The sequence below is a fragment of the Bos indicus x Bos taurus genome, chromosome 8 (assembly GCF_003369695.1).
Source record: "Bos indicus x Bos taurus breed Angus x Brahman F1 hybrid chromosome 8, Bos_hybrid_MaternalHap_v2.0, whole genome shotgun sequence".
Lineage (NCBI taxonomy): Eukaryota > Metazoa > Chordata > Mammalia > Artiodactyla > Bovidae > Bos > Bos indicus x Bos taurus.
Window position 1 is genome coordinate 27,551,970 of NC_040083.1, and position 16,760 is coordinate 27,568,729.

The 16,760-nt window shown below is 42.1% G+C and overlaps 1 protein-coding gene across 9 annotated transcripts in view; it reads left to right on the top strand.

Moving 5' to 3' along the window:
* The window catches only part of BNC2 (basonuclin 2), a 485,381-nt gene that overhangs the window by 337,387 nt on the left and 131,234 nt on the right, over window positions 1-16,760 (top strand). For all 9 annotated transcript variants that reach the window (XM_027549181.1, XM_027549182.1, XM_027549187.1 and 6 more), the window contains one exon: window positions 1,700-1,935. In XM_027549181.1, coding sequence (XP_027404982.1) covers window positions 1,700-1,935 — 236 coding nt within the window. The remainder of the gene's footprint in view (window positions 1-1,699; window positions 1,936-16,760) is intronic.

A 16,760-nucleotide genomic window follows, 5' to 3' on the forward strand; every position in this document is an offset into this window, starting at 1 on the left:
CAAGAAATGAAGTATGAGGAAACCCGAACTCTTTGACAAAGTATTCCTGGGAGTAAATGTGTTGAATGAAGCCAGCGGGTAAATGATAAGGGCCTTTACACTGTGGATGTAAGAAGGCAATTTATCAAGAGTACATGAACTCTCCAGTGACCACAAGTCAGGAGGAAACGAGAGTGGAGGAGGAGCCCTGAAAAAGTACATTTGAAACACGAAAAATTGTGTGTGTGTGCGTGCACTTTTAAATACTTGTATTAATATGCAGAAATACTGGTGTATTAAAAGAGGAGCTGCTCAGTGTGTGCACCTATGGTAGCCTGCATTGCTCAGGGAGAAGGTTATTGGGAATTGAGGGGATTGAGGCATTCGACCAGACAGTGGTTAGAACTTGCAGAAACCTTGGGTGCTTGCTGGTAGAATTAGGTAGATTTGAGCCCGGTGGTTGTCTGACGCCCACTTAGGTGAGCATCTTTCAGGCTCGCGTGTTTCTCTCCTTAAATCTCTAGAAGGTCATACCTGTATAACTCTGGTAGCTAATCCGGTGCTTTTGCCTTCTCTTCGGTTCACAGGACCTCTCATTCATTATCGCAGTCATCTTTGCAGCATCTCTTTGAGCCCTGTGGATGGGACAATGCTGTATCTTAATGGGTCACTCTAGAGAAACTGAGTAAAAATGTTTATCTGCAGTAGGGTTCTCAGTAACTCAGGTAAGGATGGGGATGAGAATGAATAGCCTTATCTGGCTTTCAGAGCTAGGGCAGAAATGTGATTTCTCAAATTTGAGGAGAAAAAGGCCTAATTATTGAAATATTAGTTCCACTGAACATATTTACTCTGAGAATGGTCATCCTCAGTTTTCTATGCTGAGATGATACAGCTGAAATACACACAAATTCTCATACTTTGATTTTAGTCATTTTTTTCTATTTTCATCTCATACTAAACCCTTTATCACAGCTGCTAATAAAAGTACCTATTTATGACCTGAATTTCTTTTTTTGTTAATTTCTTATGAATAACTTAGAGAACACTAAACTAACGGGTAAACAACAAGAGGGAAATTTTGGAGAACTGAGTCTTGGAATAATTCCTCTTAGCTAATTCAGCTTAAGGTAAATGACCAGCCCCCATCTGCCCCCCAGAGGTCAGCCTTTCTTATTCCCTCTGGATTAACCTCTTACCCCTATTAAGTCCAAAGAACACCCTCCTCTTCCTCTTTAAGCCATCCAGGTATGTTAAGGGGTGAATCTTACTCAGAACAGTGATGCTGGTTGAATGTTCAGTTGGGGCCTGAGTTGGCAGCTGTGTATGTGTTCCTCCTTTTGGTGCAGGGACGGGCGACACCATGGTGACTTGGGTTGAGTCCTAGTTCAATTAGCAAATTAATTGGGTTTTTAGTGCCAGCCATAGTCATTTAGAAGCCTCCGTGGTGGCTCTCTTCCTGCAAACAAGTGTGTTTTGTGTCTGCTGTTGTCTGGACTTTATAAACACATGAAATACAGAAACATAACCAAGTCGGGAGGAGGTGGGACGAGCGCTGTGCACATTACACCGTCCTGTTTCGGTTATCTTCCAGGTATAGAAATGGAGACCCAGCCCCCCGTGACTTCCAGTAACTGGCTTCTCCTTTCTTTTATCTCCGCCCTCTCCTCTTTCTCTCTGCCTTCCCGCTGCCCCTGGACCTCCGGCGGGACCACCGCAGCCTTGGATAAGCTCAGCACGCAGCACCTGTACCACCCCACGCAGGTGGAGATCGTGCAGTCCAACGTGGTGTTCGACATCAGCAGTCTGATGCTCTACGGCACGCAGGCGGTGCCCGTGCGGCTCAAGATTCTACTGGACCGGCTCTTCAGCGTCCTGAAGCAAGAGGAGGTGCTCCACATCCTGCATGGCCTGGGCTGGACGCTGCGCGACTACGTCCGGGGGTACATCCTTCAGGTAGGGGGAGGCGCCAGAGTGGTGTCTTGGGGCCAGCTGGAGGAGGGCTGGGGTAGGAGTCCTGGGCCAATCCTGCCCTCCCACCCCCTGCAGGCCCAGGCATGCATGCCCCATTCTGGTTAACGTGGTCCTTCCGGCGGGCTGGGCAGGGGATTGGAAAGCAGGAACTGTCTGCCAGCCGGCGGCGCCCAGGCTCCGTGGTGAACGTTAGAAGGGAGATGGTAGCCTGTTGCTTAGGGTTGCTCTGTTTGCATTCGTCTGAATTCAGCTCCCTTTCCCTACAACATGGGCCTCCCAGCTTCCCTGAGTCTTCTGGAAGCCTCCTCTGAAAGGGAGGGCTCAGAGGTGGGTGATGGGTATGCGGCAGTCTGAGACTGCTCTTCATCTGGGTTTAGCAGAGTTCGTTCTCACACTTAACCTGGTAGGTTTGGTACTTCCTTGGTGGTCTTTGCACCCTAACCGTTTATTGCTGCTTCATCCAAATCAGAGGAAAAACTGTGTAACCTCTGTAGTAAACTCCCTGCTTTTGTAACCAGTAAACCCTTGCATTCCAAAACCTGCAGACCTGGTTACAGACTTGGCCTTCACAGCAGCTGTTCCTCCTGCTTGAGCCCCTTCTTTGTGTCAAGGGCATCTCGGGTCTGGTAAGAGACTTTTCTGAAGGCCGGCAGCCTCCACTCCCCATACCCCTAGGCTCCTCGCCTTTTCTGTCTTTTTTATTTTTATTTTTTTTTGCCGTATCTCCTAAGTCGTTATGCATTGTGTACTTTGCCTCTGAAATGTTTTTATGGCCGTCTGTCTTCCTACGACCCTTGAAGGGTAAATGTTGAAAGCGGCATGTTGGGAGACCCCAGGATCCAAAAAGACCACACTGGACGATGAAGAGATACTCCCTCTTGCCAAAGGAGATCGCAGTTGGAGAAGGTAGAATCTGAAGCAATGTTTTGAAATTTCTCATGGGGAATAATACCAGGAGAACTGACCCCTTCAAAAAAAAAAAAAAATGGTTTTGGCTCTGCCAGGCTTGTTGATTCCCCAAACCAGCCTGTGATGTGTGTAAGGCTACCAGCTTGGTGTGTAATGAGTGAGGGTTGAAGGGGGTAGAATTTCACCGTTGCTTTAACCTAGCATGAACACACACACATTCCTATCGTTCTCCAGGTGTTAGACAGGGCAAGTGAGCAGACCGAGGGCTGTGCGGAAGTAAAGAAAGAGGGAAGGTCAGAGAAGGTAGAATCACCTGTCTGCTCCAATGACTGCTTGGTTAGCGTAGAATCATTTTGTAGTGAGATGTCAACTTGGGAAGGCACGGGGAATTTGGCTCTCAGAAGATGAGATGATGCTGATAACAGGAATAATTATATATTACGTTTTCAGTTTATAGAAGACTTTCACAAGCATTATCTCATTTGCCTCGGGATGGGTACATTTCACTGGGGTGAGTGGAGAGTTAAGTCCTGGGTGGTCAGGGGGACCTGAGGGGGTCCAGGAGAAAGAGGCCAGAAAGAACGAAGCGTGGAAGCAGATTCACAGTCCCTGCTCCTGCCAGCCTAGAGGTGCACGCAGTGCCGTGTCTTTCTCCAGTGGTTTCTGCATGGGGTTAGTAATGTCCGTTTGGGATGGATTTTACCCTACAGGAAGGAACAAACCTCTTGCAGCATTTCGAATGGAACTGTCAACTTGGCTAAGCGCTCTTTCCTTTATTAAAAAATTAGAGTAATATTCCCCAACCTGTTCCCATTTTACTGCCTCACTGTGATGCTTAGTTCTGACACCGATGCTTTACTTTTGCTCTACGTGTCTGTTTTTGCCTGAGTTACCTGGACCGTACGTGTGGCCTCTTTATGGAAGCACGTGCATACGTGCATGACTGTGATGACTCGCCATCATGACAGCCCAGTGTACCATGGCACTGTGATGGCAATAAACACAGAGTCTGCTAGTTGTCCTGGGGTGTAACCCTATTGTTCTGCCTCGAACAGTGCCTGTTCTGTGTTTTACTTGAAATTACTACTGAGGTGTTAATTTTTACTCAGTATTTCACCATAACTTCTAGGGCAGGCATAGAAAACATACTCCACGTTTTGTTCTGTATGAAGGCCTCAGATTTAAAAATACGAATTACAAGAGAAATGAAATTTCAGAGGAAAATTCATCAAAGCCATTAACTAATATTTATAGTCTCTAATTTGGGGGTGAAGTACTACATAGAAGAAACACTTTCAATTATTGTGATTCTTAAATTATAGGTAATTTTCATTAATTTCATGGCAATTTTGACAAAGTCTCAAATTTAATATAATATTTTTTCTCAGAGTCTAAAATTGACATTTTGAGAAAATTGTAGATGATTTTTACACTAGAGGAACACTATGTTTAGTTTCTGTCTTGTTTTATTGGTAGGATTGATGTAATATGAATTTTATTTAAATGATGCTTTTTGTTATTCAGCATTTATCGTCTACTTGTTTCTTATGAAAACAATTCTCAGTTTAAGAAAAAAGCAAGAAGTTGAAGCACATAACGCTGTTACTTATGTAGTGAGACAATGATCATTTCATTAAAAAAAAATAGGCTATTTAGAAATAAACCTTTTTTGTCTTAAGCCATGTTGTTTGATTATTGGCCAGTATTTTTAAAATTATATATAGTAATGATAAGGTATGCTCAAAAGACTTTGAATATAATTACATGTAACATATTTGAGCAGGTAGACTGTAAAATGTGCATCCAAAGGTTGTGGAAACCTATAATGCACTATTAGTGTACAAGTCATTTTATCTGGCTAAAACTCAATTGTCTTGTAGCCCTCAAGGCATCAATTTTAGCATTATTGCTCTCAACAACAGTATATTGAATATTATGTCAGTTAAAGGAGAATAATTATCAAGGCAAGTTAGGGTGGCTGTTAGTCTTACCACATATTGACTTGGTTAGCAGTTGGCTATAGATTGTGTTACTGGGCAAATGAAGATGTACTGTAAGTTGAACTGGTAAAGCCAGGATATTAATTTAACTCTCTCTGGGTCCAAACCTACATCCCTCATGTATAAACACAGCCACTTCTGGTTTCAGAAATACTTTTGAATGGGTAAAAAGTATCTATCGTAGTATCTAATCTGATTTTGAATTTTTGGATGTGGGAGAAAGAGGGGCTGGCTGTTCGAAACTATCCTTTGCAAGCATGTTTGAAGAGGTTATTAAAAGAGAAAGGGAGATGATAGTGGTGCCATAGATTTATTTAAAAGACTGGCAATTTTTTTAAGAATCCTGTACTGTTTCTGTAAAATTGCTTTTAACTTACATGATTATCTGTGTGATTCATAAGCTAACCAGCAGGCTGTAAACTGCAGAGCATGACGTGGATTACAGTGAGTTAAGAATCCAGGTAGTATCTTAAAGGTGAAGAACCCAGTATTCTCCAGTGTACCAATTAAAGTGTTCATTCATAAAGTGCCAGAAAAGTAAAGCAAATTTTAGGCATTTTCCCACACAACAGAAAAAGGAAGAAATAGGCCATCTGATCCTAAAAAAGCAACATGAGGCATTTTTTTTTTCCTGCTGCTGAAGAGTCATTCTTATTTCAAGTCTATATCTCATGGTAAATCTATTGACAAGGGCTAAAAGCAGTATCCTGTTCTTTCCCCATTTTCCCTGACTATGACCCAGGAAGTGAGAATATGGGTGGTTATCGCTGTTGAATTTAATCATTTGAAAATCAGCCGTTCACACAGTCTCCTTGGCAGTTTGAACATGTAACTGACTTGCCTGGGCTCATACGCCAGCCCATGTGTGGAAATCTCCTCCTTTGCAAAATGAGTCCTGCCAGGATTCAGGGAGCCATATCAGACACTCCAAATAATTAGCTGAGGTGTCAGCAGCCTGGTGAGAAAACGAGCAGTGATGCCCATTTCAAGTCACCTGTGTCTTGAAAGAATCAGAACTAATAGAACAATCAACCCTCTAGGAGAACATTTCCTCGAATATCTGGGCCCATTGATCTTGGAGGTCCAACTTAAACATTGGGAGGACCTCTACTCTGGAACCTTTCCTTAGAGCCTTATGATAGTTCAGTTCAATTCAGTCGTGTCTTGACTCTTTGCGACCCCATGGACTGCAGCACGCCAGACCTCCCTTTCCATCACCAACTCCCGGAGTTTACTCAAATCCATGTTTATTGAGTCGGTGATGCCATCCAACCATCTCATCCTGTGTCGTCTCCTTCTCCTCCCACCTTCAATCTTTCCCAGCATCAGGGTCTTTTTAAATGAGTCAATTCTTCGCATAAGGTGGCCAAAGTATTGGAGTTTCAGCTTCAGCTCAGTCCTTCACAATGAATATTCAGGACTGATTTTCTTTAGGATGAACTGGTTGGATTTCCTTGCTGTCCAAGGGACTCTCAAGATTCTTCTCCAGCACCACGGTTCAAAAGCATCAATTCTTCGGCGCTCAGCTTTCTTCACAGTCCAACTCTCACATCCATACATGACTACAGGCAAAATCATAGCTTTGACTAGATGGACCTTTTTTGGCAAAGTAATGTCTCTGCTTTTTAATATGATGTCTAGGTTAGTCATAACTTTTCTTCCAGGGAGCAAGTGCCTTTTAATTTCATGGCTGCAGTCACCATCTGCAGTGGTCTTGGAGCCCCAAAAAATAAAGTCTGTCACCCTTTCCACTGTTTCCCCATCTATTTCATGAAGAGATGGCACCAGATGCCATGATCTGTTTTCTGAATGTTCAGCTTTAAGCCAACTTTTTCACTTTCCTCTTGCACTTTCATCAAGAGGCTCTTTAGTTCCTCTTCACTTTCTGCCATAAGAGTGGTGTCATCTTCATATCTGAGGTTATTGATATTTCTCCTGGCAACGTTGATTCCAGGCCTTGTGATAACGTTAGCATAAGGCTCTGAGAAGTTCCAGAGCAAGTGATTTGCGAGGTTAGATAAGTAGCTTCCACTAACCTTGCTTACTTCATAGCCTCTTTCTGTGAAGCTCATCAGAAATCTTCCATTCCTGAACACATTCAATTCTTCTTCATCTTGGGGTACCTGCACGTGTGGGTTCTTCTGCCTGGACTCTTTTACTCACTGGTTGTCCACCAGAGTCCCGCTTTTTCACAGAGACCTTATTCAGTCCAGCTTAACCCATGTAGGTCTCTTCTCACATGGTTGTCTCTCAGAATTCTGTATCCCTCAAGCTCCAATACAATTTGAAATAAATCAAGTCAACTGTTAAAATGTTTTTTCCTGGCTTCCTCACTCAGAAATGCCGTGAAGCCAGGGTACTCAGTAAATACTTGTTAAATGAATGGGTAAAAAATTCTGCTTCACTTGACATAACTTGATGTTTCACTGTGGAACCCCTGGTATATCCAATGACTTCACTTGGTCCAATGGCCCTTCATCTTTCTTTAGGTGTCCTGGGGATCAAAGGCTGTAACAGCAGCTGGGCCACAGAGGGCAGGAAAAAGAGAAACAGAAGCTCCACCCCCCAACACCCCCTAGCTAGTGGTCTGTGTAGAGTAAGTGTTTTGTGGTATCCATGTGGTAGGCAACATCAATATTAAGCAAACACTTGGATTAAACAGCCCTTTGTGGAGCAAGTTCACATACATTTGCTCTTTGAATCCTCTCTGTCACACCACCCTCTTGTAGGAATTGCCAGTGAATTAACTTTTGTGGTTGTTGGAGCTCGAAGAGGTCGAGTGACTTTTCCTTGATCACAGAAACTGTTAATTAGCAAAACTTCCAGAGAATTAAGAACCACTTACCTCTTGTTCATCACTGTAATCTGCCTCCCAGCCTGGCACGTAATAGTGCTTGCTAAATACTGGATGGAGGAAGTTTTCAAATCTGATTCCAATGTGGGTCTCTGACTCTGTGAGCAGTAAGACTATCAAGCTGTGATATGTGACGGTCTTGTAGATCGAAATGGTGTGGTTTGGGGAACATAGAAGGCCGGAGAAATATTCAGTAGCAAAATTAGGTGAAATTGGTTCCTGTTTTGGGTTCCTTTTCTTGCCTATTTCCTGATATTCCACCTATATCAGCTTCCCTTTGTTTTCTGATTTCCATGACCCAAATTTTTCCTCTAGATCTAATGCTTAATAATGCTTCGTTGTCAGTGCTCATCTTTGACTAACCTTTCCAGGGATACATGCCTTTTGTAATTGAGTGTAAAAAATGGAAGGTTTTATACCTAGTAATTAAGATTTCAACTGTATCATGTGCCAAGAGTGGAGCAGAGACGAAGTAGCTCTTTCCTGGTCCATAAAAGGATATCAGGTTGGATGGTAAAGCAGGAACTGGGTGCTGGGTAAGAAGATTGGGCCAAAGTCTTGGTCTTGCCACTGATTATTTATGTGAACATGGAAAATGTGCCGTTCTTAGCCATGGTTTCTTCATCTCTAAGTTGAGATAACCCTTTATACCTCTCTTGCTTTTTGGATGGTGAAATGATGAAATAAGGTGGATAAAATCATGTTGTAAACTCTAGTTCCAGTTGGTACTTTCATTTACATCTGTACATAGAGTTGGGTCTCTATAGTTACAGCAGGACAGTGTCCATTCCAGGCTCAACATGTTTCTCTGTAGATGTCAGATGCTTAGTAAAAGACAGGAAGTACATTTTAGCCATTAGTTAATATCACTAGGATAAACGCTAGTTCTTATTGGACTGCAAGGAGATCCAACCAGTCCATTCTAAAGGAGATCAGTCCTGGGTGTTCTTTGGAAGGACTGATGCTAAAGCTGAAACTCCAGTACTTCGGCCACTTCATGCAAAGAGTTGACTCATTGGAAAAGACTCTGATGCTGGGAGGGATTGGGGGCAGGAGGAAAAGGGGATGACAGAGGATGAGATGGCTGGATGGCATCACCGACTCAATGGACGTGAGTCTGAGTGAACTCTGGGAGTTGGTGATGGACAGAGAGGCCTGGCGTGCTGCGATTCATGGGGTCACAAAGAGTCGGACACGACTGAGCAACTGAACTGAACTGATAGTAAATAAACTATAAAATCCTAGTGGGCTAACACAGTAGGAATTTCTTTCTCCTTCTCAGCCAATGTCCTGTGTGGTGAGTTCTTTCCTCCCTGGGTGATTTGAGGGCTGTAACTTAGAGCCACTCTGGTGGATCGGATGGTAAAGAATCTGCCTGCAGTGCCGGAGATGTGGGTTCGATCCCTGGGTCTGGAAGATCCCCTGGAGAAGGGAATGGCAACCAAATCCAGTATTCTTGCCTGGAGAATTCCATGGACAGAGGAGCCTGGTGGGCTATAGTCCATGGGGTCACAGAGTTAGATACCATGACTAACACTTTCACTTTTTTTTTAGGCCTTCTGCCATTTTATGGCTCTGCCTCTCTGTGGGACTACAGCTTCCTCTTCCTGATGGCAGCCCCTAGAGAGTGTGGGTGGAGGGGCAGTGGGGAAGGTTTGCATGGACCAGGCCTGAAAGTGGGTCACTTGGCTCCACATGTCGCTAATGAGAGCTTACATCTGATTAGGGCCATGTGACTGGGGGGAGCTGGGACACTAGTCCCGCCGAGCAGTCGCTCCCAGGGGTGCCTCCGTCCCTGCAGAATGCCCACAGGTCAGTGCCCCTCTCATGTGTGGTGCAGCAGCCCACATTCTGCCTGCTTTTTAAACAGTTAGGCCAGGAAACTTTGGGCAAAGGTGAGTGTAGTTAAGGCAAATGTGTGAGTTTGAATCCTGGATCCAGTTCTTACTAGATGTGTGAAAATAGAGCCTCAGACTGGGCTCCCTCACCTGTAAAGCAGGGATACTCACTACCTCATGGGTTTATTGTGAGGATAAACTAAGATGATGCACATAAAGCATTTAGTCATGCTGCTTGCTAAATGTCCATAAATGTAAACTGTTAACATGATGATGAATAAGATGGTGGTATAGGCTGCTCTAGACTGTTGCCAGCCTGACCATATTAGAGCTGTGTGTATAAAGCAGATTTAAATCCTGAATATTTTGCATTCCACCATGACTCTTAGAACAGGGTGTCTTCCCAGCCAGTCAGGTGAAAAGGTAGATACTATTCAATTGTAGATAAATAGTACATACATACCCGTGCATATACATACATACACACAAACTTGCATGTATATATGTACATGGTACATGTGTGATTACAAGTAAGAGACAGGAGAGGATTGTGACAAAGATTTTGGACTTTGGAGTGAAACAGACGTGAGTATGAACCTTGGTTTACCTCCTGATAGGTCTGTTACCTAGGATAGATTATTTAACATATTTGTATCTTAGTGTCTTCATCTATAACGGTTGATGAAATGATATGTATAAAGTCCTTAATGCAATAAGTAGACTGCAGCATTCTTATTGATATTAACCATTACTACATTGTGTGTGAATGTACATGTGAGCTTTTTTTGAGTAATGACTTATTCCATTTATGACTATTATTTTATTACCTTTGCATTTCTCTATTTCATCAACTCTTTCAATACCCTTCCAAGCACCTGGCACAGAATGAATGAGTACTTGATGAATTTATTTAAATGGTTAAAGTCTCTGGGCTTTCACTCCATTGCATGATGTAAAATTTACTTTAAAATAGGCACCGTTTTTAATGGCTGTTTTCTGACCCGAGAGATTTCTGAGGAAATTTGTGAAACAGAAAGAAAATGGATCTAGGTATGCATTCATTTAGGTAGTCCTTCAAATAGCCAGTTGTATTGATAAATTACTCTGTGCTGAGTACACCAGAAAAGATCTCTCAGGAAGCCTTCGTTCACATGGAAGAAACATCTTTTAATAAATCATAGGCATTAAGCTCAAAGCTATAAGAATGTACAGATAGGAGGGATTATTTGACTTCAACTAAAGATCAGATTATCACCACCATCATGTAAGGGGTCTTTGCATCATTTCCACAATATGTGAATTTTTCAGGCAAGAAGGATTGCAGGTGTGAATGGTCAAGATCCCCCCCGTCTTTGGCAAAGATATACAAAAGTAGATGGTTCAGGACAATGTACTATATTTATAGTGTCTGATTTCCCAACTGCTTGGACTATTCTACAGACATTATCCCAGTGATCCTCCTAACCTCCCTATTAGAGAGAGAGTTTCAGAGACTATTATCCCTGGTTCTAAAGTTATCGTGGATAAAGGCCTCTCAGGCAGGGTCAGAACTGGAAAAGGAATACAGGGATTTTTGAAACCCTGGCCAAAGCTCTTAACTATTTGAACAGCAATGAAAATAAACACCTTATATCCAAGGACATAGCTTGATGTTTTGTACTCAGAGCTAAAATAAAAATATTCCTCCCTTTACCCTTGGAAAGTAGAAATAGATAGCTCACCAAATACTAAAGTGGAATGCAGCAACTACCAGAAGAGGATTTGTGTCCGTGGGAGGTGGAGGGAGGGATTGTGTATTGCACAAAGGGAGCAGAAGTGAGCCCAGATCTCACTGGCTATTTGCCATGGTAAGAACCAATTCAGATTTACTTGAAATTGATATTCTCTGTGATGGCATCAGTTAAACCCTATAATCTCCAGAACAACATAAGAATGCTCCTTGTTGAACCTAAAGTGGAAAGTTGTTGGGTTTTCTTAAAATAGAAAATGTAGTCTGAGAGTCCAGACCTCAGTTCTACAACCAATTAGTTCTCTAGTCTTGCAGAAAGGAAATAATTTCTGTAAGCCTCATTTTCCTGATGATACCTTCATGATGGAGTTTTGAGGATAAAAGGTAGTAGTTTGTTAAATTCATCTCCTCCGGGGGATCTTCCTGACCCAGGGATCAAGCCCACGCTGTTATGTCTCCTACACTGGGGCGGGTTCTTTACCACTAGCGCCACCTGGAATGCCCCAGTGCTCAGTATGCTGTGCTGTGCTTAGTTGCTCAGTCGTGTCTGACTTTTTATGACCCCGTGAACTGTAGCCTGCCAGGCTTCTCTGTCCATGGGGATTCTCTAGGCAAGAATATTGGAGCGGGTTGCCTAGATCCTCCTCCAGCTTTCTTCCCAACCCAGGGATCGAGCCCAGGTCTCCCACATTGCAGGCAATTCTTTACCATCTGAGTCACCAGGAAAGCCCAAGAACACTGGAGTGGGTAGCTTATCCCTTCTCTAGGGGATCTTCCCGACCCAGGAATCGAACCGGAGTCTCTTGCATTGCAGGTGGATTCTTAACCAGCTGAGATACCAGGGAAGCCCCCCAGTGCTCAGTATAGTATGTGTTAATTCCTTAAGGCAAGCAGTTTTCCAATTCCACACCCACCAAAACTCCTTAAGTTCCTAGAGCATCAGAGCTTTGTCATTCTTCTACATGTCCATGTATTTTCTTTGAGCTACAGTGTCCTCTAATGTTTGGCTCAATTGGACAGAAGGGGCTGGTGGAGAATGAGAGGGGCTCGCACAGGAACTGAGCTCTATCATGACTATAGCCGAAATAGTGGGCAGGTTCTCAAGACCCAATTGTAGACTTCCATCTGTTTCTTTGGACTGACTTACATTTCAGATGCTCATACGTGAGATCACAAAGAGCTATGAAAAATAGAAAATAAGATGAGGATCTGTGCAGGTTTCTGGAAGCTTTTGTTATATCTGTGCAGATGGGACAAACATAAATAAAGATATACTTATTTGATTCATGTATGATAGCTGTGGAGGTATTGCCAGCAGCAGCTGGAAAGCAGAATGCGGGCCAATACATTTGCTAGCAGAATTAAAGTGACCACTGCCAAATTGAATTGCTCTAGGAAGACCTGCTGAAAGAGGAGATTCTTCAGACAGAAGAGAGATACTGTTACCTAGTAGAAGGGATGGAACAAACCTTTTTCCATGCAGGAAGAGTGCTGTGTTGTAGAGAACTGTGAGAGAGCTCTATTGAGCTGAGGTGTTGGTGAGTGTGGTTAGACCAAGCCTGGACCTGTTGATCGGAAGCTCTTTCATTCACCTGGTGTTTACATCCCCTTCCTTTTCTAAGGGGAGTGACTGGTGATTCTCTTGGTTCACAAACTTGACATTTGTTGCTAAGAACCCTCCGGTTTAAGAAGGTGGATCACTGACTAGCAGCTTCCAGAACAGTTGTTTTAGAAACTCTCCACTGAGGTCCTGTTGCTACTGAAGAAGTATTATCATTTGTTGGTGGCAACTCAGTGACCTCTTGTGTCCCCCTCCCCTGCCCCTCTCTCTGTTTCTTAGTCAAGATAGACCTGGAACAAGGGACTTGCAGTGTGTAGTTCTGAGTTTCAATAGCGCAATGCTTTGCATGGCCACAATAGACCATATTACATAAGACCCTAAATTAAGAAAAGGGGATATTGACTGGCACGCATTTACTGTCCAGGGCTCGTCTGCAATTTACTGTGTATTTCTCACCTCTAGTCCCCAGAAAAGCATTTTTTTAGAGACTCTAAGAACTGAAGGTCCTGTCTGTAAGGAGAGGTTTCCTTGTTCTCGTATAATTTTCTCTCTTTAACAAAGCCATAATAATAGTGTCAGAGGCAGCTTTCTAGTTAGTATGAGTAATGTGGTTACTGTATTTTCTATTTTTATTTTAATATGTTTTTCCTGCTGTGGATTTTTTTTTTTCATTTTTGGTTTTAAAAATAGCAGTTAAGTAAATGTGGTATTTCGAGACTGTGGTGCTCGGTGCATGCTCTTTGGGAGGCAATTCTGAAGGAATACTGTCTACAACAGGCAGTGTTTCCCCCAGATCCTTAGTTGAATAAGCAGGAGAATGTTTGGAGTACAGACCACTGAAGATATTGGCTTACGGTCAGGTTAGGCCAGGCTTCAGAGACATTGACATTTAAACCATAGAGTATCTATCCCAGAGGTTCTTGCCTCTAGAGTATCCGTCAATATTAAGCCTGTTTATTTTATGGTGTGTTGATAAGACACAGAATTAGGTAGCTGGGGATGCTCCTTAAATTGGTTCATTCATTTGCTTCTTTTTAAAGTATGCACGCAGGTTTAGAATTTTAAATTAACAACAAAGCACTCTTAAATTCCCCTTGAAAGAGTAATTAAGAGCTCCTTGTCTCTATGTCCTGTCGTCTCTGCCAGAATAAGAGTTCACGCTGAGTATATTCCATTGAGTCAGCCATCATTCCATCACCGGCAGGAATCGCTTTTCCACGTATTGACATGTGAGGGAATGTCTGCTTGCAGTAGCCATGGGCTTGTGCCAGATTTCGAGATCCATAGGGGCAGAGCTGGGAGCTTTTCAATTCTGAATCAGAGATCCAATTCATAATAGCTGAGCCAGGGAAACCGGGTTGAATCTGTGGCCAAAACCACGGCAAAAAAACTCCTTTTTTTCCCTTTTCCCTTTTTGCAGTGCTTTATTGCTTTAAAATATGAGTGCCTCTGTCCATTGATTCTCCGGTGACTTTACATTGGATTCAAATTGTGGTCTCATAGGTGAAAAGGTCAGTATTTTATTCATGCAGCCCCATATCGATGGAGATTAACTGAGAAGCAGGACAAGACATTTGGATCCTGCCAGACCTAGGGCACCTGAAAGAAGTTTCTTTCTTTTCTCCCTAGCTTTCATTCTGCCTGCTACAGAAGAGGATGGCCCTGTCCTCTGGGAGTGGGGGAGGGTTTTGATTGGCTGTGTGTTAACTGCCTCAAATCCATGGCCATAGGGTGAGTGAGAACCCCTGAGAATCAAACATGTCATCTATGTAGCATCACCTGATTTAGTGCTTTTCCTCAAGTCTGAGGTGTCTCCAGGGGCCTTTTTTTCCCTTGCAGCACTGATCTTTCAATGAGGTGCTAGTGTCTGTCCTGAGCAATAACAAGGAAAAACCATGAAGTGTGAACAGCTCTTATTAAGGGGGTAAATGTCATTAACGCCTTTGTAGCCTTCTCTGCAATCTGAATGCTCTTGTCAAGAGAGTGACTTACTGAAGCCTCCTGTAAAATCGTATACATGGAATTTAAGAGGCTGAAGTTTCACATTTTAATTAAGCAAGGTCATTAGCTTCCTTTGCTTATGCATTTTTGTAGTCGATTAAGCTTGTGTCTGGACAACCCTCTCCAATAAGGCTTTCAAAAATGCACCTACAAAAATTATTTTAAAAATTAAAGAAATACTCAGTTTACTTTAAATCAAAGTTTTAGGTAATTCTTGGTGTTTATCGGGAGTAGATGCTTCTCTCTGTTTTAATTTTATGGAGACTCATGCATTCATGTACCTAATCATAATATGCATGTTTTCATGTATGGTGTGAGAAATATTGGCATTTTAATTTGATGAATAGGTCAGCTGGATTAATAAAAAAATCTTGAAGCATATAGTGTTTAAACAATGATTTTATTATTTTCAATACTTAAACAGGAATCTTTCTCCAACCATGAAGTCCCCTTATGTAAAAGTCTAGTATTTTCCTGAAACTAAAATTTTTATAAGCAAAGTTTGCTTCTGTAAACCACTTCTGCAAGTTTGAGAACTTCAGATTAATTTTTTGTTGCTTTGAATTGTGTCTTTGAGTTATAAGAGAAAAACATGTTGAATAGTTGTATGGTAGGAGGGTCAGATACAGAAGGAAAATTATCTCTTTTACTATGGCTACTAATTTTTAATACAGGAAAATTAATTAATACATCTGGCTAAAACTGTGGGTAAGTAAATCCGGAAAATTTATAGGCAAGTTAGAGGTGGAGAATGGAAATTAATTAAACAGTTGTTTATTCACTAAGTCGTGTCTGACCTTTTTGTGACTCCATGGGCTGTAGCCCACCAGGCTCCTCTGTCCATGGGATTTCCCAGGCAAGAGTACTGGAGTGGGGTGCCATTTTCTTCTCCAGGGGCTCTTCCCAACCTCGGGATTGAACTGGCATCTCCTACATTGGCAGGCGGATTGTTGACCAATGAGCCACCACTAATTTAAGGTATATAGTATAATGTGTCCTCTTTATTTAGTGTGTGCTCTGTTTCAAGTTTGATCCACCATCCCTATGTAAACATTTCACTAGGTGACAGTTTTCCTTTATGTTGGGTGTGTTTCCTTTTGTTTTTCTATTTTGAGGGTTCAGGAAAATATATTCATTGAACAAATATTTACTTGAGTGGTGGCTGGTTTCAAGTGGGGAAGAGAGAGGCGCCATGACCCTCTGTTAAAGCTCTCAGTTTAGTGGAGACTGGGCTCTGATTAAAGGAAAGGAAAGCAGATGCCATTAATGTGTCTTTCCTAATGTATATATATGCATGATCTGCAATCAGTGCAATAGTGAGTTTTATGTAAATAGACGCTTTGGACAGATTTCCAACTTAACCTGAAAAGTTAATGCTTTAAAGGATTTTAAACATTTCCTAGCTGTCTTGCTTATACTGTTAAACTCTGCAATTAATAACTGACTAAACCAATTAATTAACAATCCAGCCCCTACTTTTTGAATTAAAAACATTTAGTTTGAATGAATGAAGTTATGCTCTTGGAAAACTCACCTGTTTATTAGATCACAGAAGTTAAGTAGCAAAGATGCATTTCCTTCCAATTCCTTAACTCAAAAGTGTTTGGACAAGTTAATAAAAACTTATTTTTAGAATTCCCCTTTCCTGAGAATCCAAAGATGATCATTTAAAGCCCTATTAGGATCATTTTGCAAAAGCTACCCAGAAAGTCACTCACTTAGAACCAGAAAATCTCCATGGAATTAACTTTTGCCAACACCACTTGGGGAGTAAGTGGGCCAGTTAAAATTTGATGTTCTATATTAAAGTATGTTGTCTATTAAAATAAGGAACATCAAATTTGAAAGTAGTCTGTATTCCATTTGTTAGTTTCCTTCATAGAATTTTAGTTCATCTAATTGCTTACTTGATAAA